Source organism: Rhincodon typus, chromosome 16, assembly GCF_021869965.1.
Source record: "Rhincodon typus isolate 14 chromosome 16, sRhiTyp1.1, whole genome shotgun sequence".
Classification (NCBI taxonomy): Eukaryota; Metazoa; Chordata; class Chondrichthyes; order Orectolobiformes; family Rhincodontidae; genus Rhincodon; species Rhincodon typus.
Window position 1 is genome coordinate 10,398,603 of NC_063347.1, and position 11,413 is coordinate 10,410,015.

Here is an 11,413-nt window from a genome sequence, read left to right on the forward strand (position 1 = left end):
TTGTTATCTCAGATTGTCCGGCATCGGCAGTTCCTTCTGTCTCTTCAGATAGCGTGTTTTGTTTTTCCTTAGCAGGTCGATTAGAAAAATATCTCTCACTTCTGGAACAAGTGGGTCTTGAATCCAGGCCTCCTGGTTCAGAGGTAACAACAGTACCACTGTGCCAGAAGAGTCTTGAATTCTTTGAAATACCCTGGCTTTCATTGCTAAGATCATTGAGCTCCTTCAAGTTGGAATGAACGGCAGGTGCATGTAAATTAAGTTGAATTATTTTGCAAAATTAGAACAAAATGATTTATGATAATATTTCTACTTAATTTATGATAATACTTTTATTTAATTTGCAAAGGTGTTGAAGCCATTGTGAACTAGATCAACCGAACCATGAGTAAGGCATGAAAAGGGACATTTTTAATTTTATATAACTTATGGCACTTGCAATTATGTAATTATTATTTCTTTTGTCACTAAGTAACACTGAATGAACTCTGAACTCTGTTATCCAGGAACTGTGAAATAACAGCTATGAGAATTGAAGGTATGAGTCACTAGTTAGTAATCTACATGGTATAAATTGTTAAAATACAAATGAAGTCTTAGTTGTCAATCACACTCCTGTTTATAAATTTACTGACACTTCTTGTAGGATTTTAAAATAAATGAAATAAAAATGACATTTGGAAATATAAATTTTTGAAGTACACTGGCATGAGAATTTGGAAACTAGAAGATAAGGAAGCAGTTTGTGAAGAATTACAGATCTAACTATTTCTTGTGGAATTTACCCTACAGGTTTAATTTGATGCTGCATCCGTGCTTGCTACACTGCAGAACTGAATAACTTCTTGCTGGTTCCCACTTGGTCTCTGCCAGGATGAAATTACTCAGCAATCAATGAATCTCAGTGGTTAAGATGGTCACTGCATTTGGAAGATACTTGTGGCTTCATTCCAACTATCGACTCATTTACAAGACCTGGAAGCCAAAGAGGCTTCATCTTCACAGTGCTTCTGTAATTAATAAAGAAATGTCCCTTCGGCAGCATGGTCTGCAGATCTTTCAGGCAGCAATCAATGCCGTTTTGCCTCAAAACATGATCAAGAAGAATATTAGTATAGAAGGAGACAGGTTGATGATACAAAATCGGTGCTTCCCTGTCCATAAAAATGTCTACCTTGTTGGATTTGGAAAGGCTGTGTTGGGAATGGCAGCTGCTATGGAAGAGATCTTGGGAGACCATCTGCTCCAAGGAGTGATCAGTATTCCTCTTAGCATTCAAAGGATTCTTTGTGAGGCAGGAAAAGAGTAAGAAACAACAAAAAAAATCATGTGGATTTTTCTTTTCTATTCAACAGTAGTGCTCCGTCCCAATCCTTCCCTAACAAACCCAATCACAGACGTCAAGCTGGAAGGCAAAGTATCAGTTAGTTTTGGGATTGCTTAAATAACTTAGTTGGTAAATTTGTTGTCCAGTGTGAAATAGAGTTTTTCTGATCATTGTTTTTGAAGATTCAATTTCTGGTCTTGCTGATTTGAGTAACCTCAGCTGGGGGAGAAAAATGGGAGCTACAGTTGGTCTCAGTACTGCTTTGATAGCTGAGCTGTTGTCTGTGCTCCTGACTCTTAGCCAATTGTTCATATTGAGTGAGGTCAGAATTGGTATTGTTGAATTATTTTTCAACACTGACTGTCTGCACTCTGATTTTTTTTTAAAAATTGAGACTTTTGGCATGGTACTGAGGATGCCCAATAACCATCAAACTTTGCTACAACTAATCACCATCTTAGGACAAAAAGTTGATCTTATTGAAACTTCTAAGATTCTGAGGATTTGACAGGGTAGATGCTAAGAGGATATTGCCTCTTGTGTGATGATCTACCTCTATACGACCTCTCCAACTTACTTTTGTGCTTATCCTGTACCTTACTCCAGTACAATATATGAATAAGGCAACAAATTTACCATCATTTGCAGAGCTAATGCTAAATTTCTGTAGTGTAAATTGAGTGTCAAGGCTCTGGAGGTTTGATGTAGTCTGCCTTGACTCCTAATTTAGACTCCAACTTATGCTGTAGATAGAATAATAATGCAAAGTAAAACCTCTTCACGTCAACACTGTTATAGTTTAAATCTGCAGTAAAATGTTGGAAACTGCAAACGTTAAAACATTAACCTCCAGCACAGTAGCGTGATAGTTATGTTACTGAACCAGCGATCTGGAAGCCTGGGCTATTGATCTCGAGAAATGAGTTCAAGTCCAGCATTGCACCTGGAAAATTTAAATTAAATTATTTACATTAATATCTGCAATAAAAAGCTTAATATCAGTAATGGTAACTGTGAGACAACCAAATTATTATAAAAACCCATCTGGTTCATTAAAGTCTGACCTATATGTGACTCTGGACCCAGGAAATTAGTTGAGGAGAAGCAATTCAAAAATTGATTTGCATTTCAAATTATACATTTGAAAATGTAAAAGAAAAGAAAGGGTGGAGTTGGTCAATACAATTCACAACAACCACACTGTGTAACTGCTTCATTCTTGATAACTCCATTTGGATATGCTTTTAATATGACTGACTGTTAAGTGCCCCATAAAGCAGCCTAGCAAGTTACTCAGTTGGCATCTCACCAGCAGTTTTCCCATTTAAAATTTCATGTTGTGGCTGGCCAATTTTTTTTTTCAGTGCAATGTTCAGTTCCACTCTTTTTGTAAGCCATTTTGTGTACAATATTTAACATGGAACAAGGTTGCTCACCACCACCACCTTGAGGCAGTCAGGGATGGGCAATAAGTGTTGACCTGACCAACAATGCTCAAACTCCCATGAATGAATAAAAGTACTATCCAATAATTGTTTGTGCAGTTAAATTCTTATAGCTATACAGGTGCAAAACTTACAGAATTGGTCTCCCACTGTATGCGGTTTGCACAGCATAGAATAGACCATAGCATTGTTAGAGTACAGGAAAAAATGTATTCAACCAATTATATTCCTGCTGACTTTCATAAGGAAAAAAATCATGCATTGCTATACACTCCCATCCACTCCTCAAATCCCTGCACATTCCTCCACTTCAGATATTTAGCATAATGAAGAATAACATGAGCACAAGGTTTCCTCCAGTAGCTAATTGAATTACTCAATTTGCAGAACTTACATTTTGTTTTTATCCAGTCATGAGACATGGCCATCGCTAGCTGGGCAGTATTTTATTGCCCATCCCTGGTTGCCTCTCAGGAGGTGGTGAGTTGCCTTCTTGAACCGCTGCAGTCCACATATTGCTGGTTGACTCAATGCCATTAGGGAGGGAATTCCAGGAATGGGTTTGATTTCTCACTTTGTGCTGAGTTAGATTATCTCAACAATACCACCGATAGAGACATTAGAATTGGTCTCAGTGTACCTGGGTTCGTTACGATATAATTTAACTAGGATCGTATCAAGTTGCAGTTGATGTTGAGTGGAGCTGTGGTTGAAACAAGTATGTATGGATTTTTTTTCCACTCATGGGAGAGAGGCTTTGCTGGCTGGCCAGCATTTATTGCCTGACCCTGCTTGCCCTTGAGATCAAGATTAAGTGAAATTAATCATAGTTGTGATACCCTTCATGGTTTAATAGGCACTATCAAGGTTCACATATTCAAGATGTCTACCTGGACCAAGTACTTGTGGTCAATGAATTGTATTGAAGAGGAATCAAAGCCTCCAGGAAAGGGAGGAAATTATTTTTTGAGAAAACAATCCAAACTTGAATTTGCATTATGCTTTGCAAATGCCTATGAATTGAAGTAGTGCAGTTCTTCAATACATGTCATATTGTCACGCACTGTTTAACCGCTTCATTCTGGATAATTCCACAGGGACATGCTTTTAAAACCTAATACAAAAATACAAGCAATGGAAGGAGCCAGACATAACCTCCCTGATGAGAATGCTTTAAAGGCAGCCAACACTATCCGTCATTTAGTGGAAGGACTTGCTGCAGATGACCTGCTGTTTGTGCTTATCTCAGGTACATAAATTCTCTTGTTCATTGTCATAGCAAATTGACTGCAAATATTAATCCACCAGCTACAGTTTAGCACAGATCAATATCCATCATTCCTACAGCAGACTGACTGCACTGCTATTGGAAAAGTTTTCAAATATTTACTAAAATGAATAAAATGACTGTCTTAGCGTCTTTATTGAGTTAATGCAGTGCCATCTGTTGTTCAGGTGCCAGATCTGATCGCTGCTTATAATAAAATAATGTACTGGAGGAAGGGAGGGAAGGGTGAGAGAGAGAGAATAAGTGAAAGGCAGGAGAGATAAATGATGTAAGGGATGATGGGACAAGTCAAATGAAATGCTACTGAGACAAGTAAAGAAGGAAAACATGGGAAAGGTAACTCATTTGCCACCAGCAGCCCTGGCCTAAAACAGGGACAAGAGTTGTGATCTGAAATAGTTGATTTCAGTGTTGAGTCATGGAAATTTTAAAGTGCTGAATCGAAAAATTAGTTGTTGCTATTTGAGCACTTTATAGTTTTAAAGACACAACAGTGCATTCGACACTTTCTTATTCTGCCTACAGCCAAATTTCTCTGTGTTGTGGATTATCTTCTGACTGTACTTTCTGAAGGTGTTGTTGCCTACACTAATACCCAGCACTGAGTACCAGTCTTTGGGCTCCACATTCCTACAGGAATCTTGCACTGTTTGGTCTTTTCAACTCTGTAGCTACAGGGTGGTCATAGAAACATAGGTGCAGGAGAAGGCCCCTTCAAACCTGCACCACCATTCAATATGATCATGGCTGATCATGCAATCTCAGTATCCCATTCCCGCTTTCTCACCAGACCCCTTGATCCCTTTAGCCACAACAGCCACATCCAGCTCCATCTTGAATATATCTAATGAACTGGCCTTAACAGCTTCCTGTAGGAGAGAATTCCGCAGGAATTTTTAAGCGAGGAGTTGATGGCCAAATGGTATTATCACTGGACTGTTAATCCAGAGACCCAGATAACGTTCTGGGGACCTGGGTTCAAATCCCACCACAGCAGATGGTGGAATTTGAATTCAATAAAGACCTGGAATTGAGCATCAAACGATGACAGTGATTCTATTGTCTGTTGCTGGAAAAACCCAGCTGGTTCATTAATGTCCTTTAGGAAAGGAAACTGCCATCCTTACCTGGTCTGGCTGACATGTGACTCCAGACACACAGCAATGGGTCTTAACTGCCCTCAGGGCAATTAGCAATAGGTAATAAATGCTGCGTAGCTAGCAACACCCCTCATCTTGTGAATGAATAAAAAAGGTTCTCAACTCTTAAGTGAAGAAATTGTTAGAAATCTCAGTCCAGAATGGACTGTGACCCCTAGTCTTGGTCTTCCCCAATATTGGGAACATTCTTCCCACAGCAGGCCAGTCCAATCCTATCAGGATTTTATATGTTTCTATGAGATCCCCCCCTCATTCTTCTAAATTTCAGTGAGTACAAGCGTAGTCGATCCAGTATTTCCTCATATGTCAGTCCTGCCGTCCCAAGAATCAGTCTGGTGAACTTTAGTGAAACATACTGTCCACAAAGTTGTCATTCTTAGGGCTTGACAGAGTAAACACTGAGTTGTTGTTTCCCCCTTAATAGTCTTGGGATAGCAAGTTGGCCACTTAAGATTGAGATGAGGAGAAATGCACTCGAGGTTCATGAATCTTTGGAGTTATCTAGTACAGATGGCTGTAAATGCTCAGTCACTGAGGATATTCAAGATGTGACTGATAAGATTTTTGGACACCAGAAGAATGTAGGGATAGGGTGAGAAAATGTATTGATGTGGAGCATCTGTCTTAATCTTTTTAAATAGAAAAGCAGATTTCTGTGGGCCTTATGGCTTTTTATTCTCTTTCATGTGCACTCTAATGATACCATGTGCCCTCAAGTAACACTGGAGCAATTGGTTGTATAGGCTGCATATGTGATCTTTCAGAACTTATGAAGTGTTGTAGACATCCCGTAGAGTATATGATGTGTATAGAGACGTCCCAGCCATTCTACTATGTTGGCTTCCAGTTACTAAATATTGTTTGTTTAGCTTAATGGATTTGTGACTGCTTAACTAACATGAGAAACACGAACCAGTTAAATAAATAAACTAGCTAAACAGTAACCCCAAAATACTTAACTAAATACTTATCTGTAATTCCTTGGGCTTCACCCTCTGTGCAGTTTCTGGCTCTTTCAATGTCCATAGCTTAAACAAAAAAAAACATTGCATTCGTATTCTGATTTCAGATCTTTTAAACAGATGTCCAATATCTGTAGTAACTTGCTTCTGTTTGTAGCTAGCTGTGGAGAAGTATCTGAAATACTTGACTCACAATGTAATTTCCTTTCCGTTTTCCGGGGATATTGGTTTCAGTTCAGCATGCCCCACATGCACTACATGTTTGTAAAATTGCAGATACAAAGTTATATGAGGAGATAAGGAACAAGGAAAGGCTATTCCGCTTACCAAACCTTTCCAACTAGAACCTGCATTTAATGATTCTCAACATTAACGTTCATCCAAGTATCTGATGATCCTCCTCTGAGAATATAATTTCCATCCTCTACCTGCACTAGAAAGGGAAAATCAAACATTGTTCAATATCTTAAATCATAATTATAATTTTCAACAAGTTTCAACCGTTTTAACTACTCCAGTTGACCACAAGTTAACTTCCTACTGTGCAAGTTCACATGCCCACTAGTTTCAGGCAGGATTTTTTTTTCCCAATTCCTAACATAACCTATGCGAACTCTACGCTTAATCTTGTATTATGCCACGCAATAATAGTGTGCTGATGACGCAGCATGGTCAGGTCTGTAACAATACTTAAATACTGCTTCTTTAGGTGGGGGATCAGCTTTATTGCCAGCTCCAATTCCCCCTATCACTTTGGAGGAGAAACAATACCTGACCAAACAACTTGCTGCTAAGGGGGCAACAATTCAGGAACTCAATACAGTGCGCAAGATGCTATCAGTGTTGAAGGGTGGAGGTTTGGCAAGGGCTGCCTATCCTGCACAGGTTTGTAACTTTTCTGTTTCTTGCCTGAATGTGTTGATTGTGAAACTTTGAATGAGATTATGATCAATATTTGGCCTTAATCCGTAATAGTGGTAGTCAAAATGTCAGCTATGTGTCAGATTATGTGTTCAAGTCCCACCAGAGTCCTTAGCACATAATCTAGAATGACACTCCAATGCAGTACTGAGCAAGTGCCACATTGTCAGAGGTTCTGTCTTTTCCGTGAGAAATAGATGCAAAAAACTCCCTGCGAGATTATGAAGCGTCTCCCAATGGCTTAGATAATATTTATCTGTAAACGAACATCTCTTCAACGATTATCCAGTTATTATCATACTGTTATTTCTGCAATTGACTTCCGCTTTTCCTACATTATAACTGTTACATTATGTAAAGCAATTGAGATGCTGAGAGGTTATGAAAGGGGCTAGAGTCATAGAGTTGTACAGCACGGAAACAGACCCTTCGGTCCAAATTGTCCATGCCAGCTAGATATCCTAAATTAATCTAGTGCCATTTGCCAGCATTTGGCCCATATCCCTCTAAACCCTTCCTATTTATGTACAATCCAGATGACTTTTAAATGTTGGAATTGTACCAGCCATTACCACTTCTTCTGGCATCTCATTCTATACACGCATCACCCTCTGCATGAAAATGTTGTCCCTCAGGTCCCTTTTAAATCTTTTGCCTCTCACCTTAAACCTATGCCCTGTAGTTTTGACTCTCCTACCCTGTGAAAAAGACCTTGGCTGTTCACTCTATCCTTGCTACTCATGATTTTATAAACCTCTATAAGGTTACCACTCAGCCTCCAACACTCCAGGGAAAATAACCAATTCTGCCTCTCTGTATAGCTCAAACCCTCCAACCCTGGCAATATCCTTGTAAATCATTTCTGAATCTTTTTAAGTTTCACAACATCTTTCCTATATATAAGTACTTCTTAGTATGTTACAAAGAGCAAATTCCAATTTTCCATCTCTCCCACCCAGCAAGTGACCCCTGCTGGTGATGCTTATTTATGCTGTGTCAATGTTCCATTATGTTGTTTAAATACTAATTTTGTTTCTATATCAGACAAGACCAGAAGTGTCAACAGGCTACTGAATTATAAGGGGGATGTGGGGGAGAAATTACCCCTGAGTTTATACTGTGTGTGCATTTCCAGCTGAAAAATAACGATTTTTGTTTACTGCTCACAAATCCTTATTTTTATTAGTACCTTAGCTCTCTCTCACTGAACATATCGTCACTCACATTTTTCATTAAAGGACTACATGTTCAGATATTCTAATACTGAGCAATGAATCCTTGTGAAAATAAAAGCTCTGGCTTTCTAACCTGATTCTTTACCTTCAGTTAGTCCATCATGTCGAGTAAGTTATCCAGGATTTTTACATTTCTTTTAAACCATACCCCACTATGTCTTTGATGTTCAAGTGACAATTCGAACTCGTGAAATATTCCCATAAGTAAGATACCTTAGTTACCATTTCAAGACCCTTGATTCAAAAGCTCAATTTCCTTCACTACGTACAGAGGCCAAAACTGGGCACAATGACTCAAGTGCAGAAATCACAAAGATTTGTCATATTAATCTCTTAAAGGTACTTTTCCATACAGTCTGAAACTTTACTTGCTTTCCCTACAGATGACTTCTCCTGCTTTGAAATTGGTAGAGAGTTGAAGCTGAAAGGTTTTTAGTCTATTTTCTACGCCCAACCTCCACTCCTTTCAGTCCGATACCTAGTCATAGTCGGGTATGATTCAGAGTGCTGACTGCCCTTGAATACCTGAACCAGGTGACTATTCTCTTTGGGATGAACCTAAACAACTCACGACAGCAGAGAAACCAGTCTTGTAATTTTGTCACAGTCACAGGGTAGTACTTGCAGTAAGGGCAGAGTAGGTGGCAGTCAAGAGTTGGAATTAAAATCTTGTTTATTCCTTTGCAGTTTGATCTGTGCTGAGCTCATTTGTAGCCCTTCCACCTCTTTATCTACATCACCTAACTTAGGAATTAAAACTGGAATGTATGACGCAGTACCACACCATGTAGTGTGTTCACCCATGGATGGATTACAAAATGATTTAATGACAAGTTTAGTAAGCAAACAGTATTTATATATACATACTTAGTAACAGTTAATTCAATAAAAAGGTCAGAACATTACTATGTATAACCAGAGATCCAAGGCAAAATGTCAATGCAACAGGCACTTTTGATTAGAAATTGTATTAATAATTGAGATCATCTTTGGATTTAGGATTCTAAATACATTTTACTTAAACAGAAGACTCCAAATTGTATTATAATCAGGTTTGACTGTACGAGAGATTGAAATATAGAGAAATATAAAACATAACTCTTTATTTGGCAGGTGGTGAGTCTCATCATGTCTGATGTTATTGGCGACAATTTGGAGTTTGTAGCCAGTGGCCCAACTGTACTTAACTTACAAAGCAAAGATGACTGTCACAAGATACTGTCAAAATATAACTTATCCATGCCAGAATCTGTAAAAGAAGTTCTGTCTCAGTCCAGCATGAAAATGGACAAAGAGGAAATCCAAACGTTTGATCATGTTTGTAATTTTATAGTGGGATCAAATGCAATTGCCTTAGAGGAAGCAAAACGCAAATCAGAAAGCTTGGGTTATAACACTTCTGTCCTGTCTACTGTAGTCAGTGGAGATGTCAGGACTGTGGCCAAATTGTACAGTCTTTTGATTAGATATGTGTATTCAGTTCTGGCAGCTGCCAGTTCAAAATACGTACATGTAAGCAAACTGAAAGATGAGATCCTGCAGATGGTCGTAAACATGGAGCTTCCTGACTTTCAACTAGACGGCTGTTTGAAACTGTTGGAGGAGGCACAGAGTTCCAAGAAATCAATATGTCTTTTGGCAGGGGGTGAAACTACAGTTCAACTCCAGGGTAAAGGTAAAGGGGGTCGAAATCAAGAGCTGGCCTTGCATGTGGCGTTGGAACTTCACCGTGCAAAATCAAAGATTCCACAAGATCTACTTACAAAACATGAAGTTATTTTTCTTAGTGCCGGGACTGATGGACAGGATGGGCCCACTGAAGCAGCTGGTGCATTTGCTTACGGTGACCTGGTTGACAAGGCTTTTGCTGAAGGGCTCAACCCAGAGGACTTTTTAAACAACAATGACTCCTTTACCTTCTTTAACAAGTTTAATAATGGAGTGGATCTCATTGTGACAGGACTGACAAACACCAATGTTATGGATGTGCAAGCAATTATTATTCAATACAATGAAATTTAAATCAAGCATTAGCCTTTCACTCAACATAAAGGGAGATGAAGAAGTATTTAATTTCTTTAAAAAGGGACATAATATTGTACTCACATAGCATTTTATCAGCAGAATAAATATCAGTAAAGGGAACAAGGATGTATGTATAGTTTTCATGTGTTGAGCATTGGCATTACATGTTAAAGCGAATGATGTTGGATCAGATGTGCCACAAGCTGGCAGCATTTTGAGAGCCATTATTGCATACCTCACAAACAAAGCTATTCAAATAAAGATGTAAACATTCAAGTTTTCCTCAAATCAGTGTTCTAAGAGCTAGCCAACATTTTTTGACACAAGCCATGGTTGTAATTTTTTTTAGAATTTTAAGGGTTTGTAAGTTACATACCTAATTCCACCAGTAACCCAATAAAACAAAACTGAATTGGAATTTATATCCAGAATCAACAGAAAAAGCAGACTACTGGGAATTGTTTTTGGTGTATGGCATTAGGGAAGACCCTGCGATAGCTGCATACCTATTTGCAACATCGTGTTGAATACCTTTGGATAAACCAGAAGGGACCCAAACTCAATCTCTTGTTTTAAGACCATAAGATATAGGAGCAAAATTAGGCCGTTCAGCCCATCCTGCTCTGCCAAACGATCATGGCTGATGTGTTTCTCATTTTCCGGCCTTTTCCCCTTGACCTTTAATCTCCTTACTAATCAGTAATGTATCTATCTCTGTCTTAAAGACATTCAAATGATCTGGCCTCCATAGACCTGCAGCAATGAGTTCCACAGATTAACCACCTTCTGACTGATGAAATTTCTCCTCATCTCAGTTCTAAAGGGTCATCCCTTCACTGAGGCTGTGCCCTCAGGTCTTAGTCTCTCCTACTAATGGAAGCATCTTCTCCATGTCCACTGTATCCAGGCCTCTCGGTATTCTGTACATTTCAATGAGAATCCCCCCCCTTTCCTCTAAATTCCATTGATTACAGACCTAGAGTCCTCAACCGCTCTTCATATGATAAGCCATTCATACCCAGGAACATTTTTGTGAACCCCCTCCAAAGC

At 38.9% G+C, this 11,413-nt stretch overlaps 1 protein-coding gene across 11 annotated transcripts in view; it reads left to right on the forward strand.

The window, feature by feature from the left end:
- The window catches only part of glyctk (glycerate kinase), a 20,844-nt gene extending 9,706 nt beyond the window's left edge, over window positions 1-11,138 (forward strand). For 4 of the 11 annotated variants that reach the window (XM_048606607.1, XM_048606610.1, XM_048606608.1 and 1 more), the window contains exons 2-6: window positions 473-538; window positions 793-1,305; window positions 3,870-4,021; window positions 6,892-7,067; window positions 9,452-11,138. In XM_048606607.1, coding sequence (XP_048462564.1) covers window positions 914-1,305; window positions 3,870-4,021; window positions 6,892-7,067; window positions 9,452-10,360 — 1,629 coding nt within the window. In that variant the 5' untranslated portion in view covers window positions 473-538; window positions 793-913 and the 3' untranslated portion in view covers window positions 10,361-11,138. The remainder of the gene's footprint in view (window positions 1-472; window positions 539-792; window positions 1,306-3,869; window positions 4,022-6,891; window positions 7,068-9,451) is intronic. The other 7 variants (XM_048606611.1, XM_048606612.1, XM_048606613.1 and 4 more) reach the window with 3 other exon arrangements.
- The last annotated feature ends 275 nt before the right edge of the window (window positions 11,139-11,413 follow it).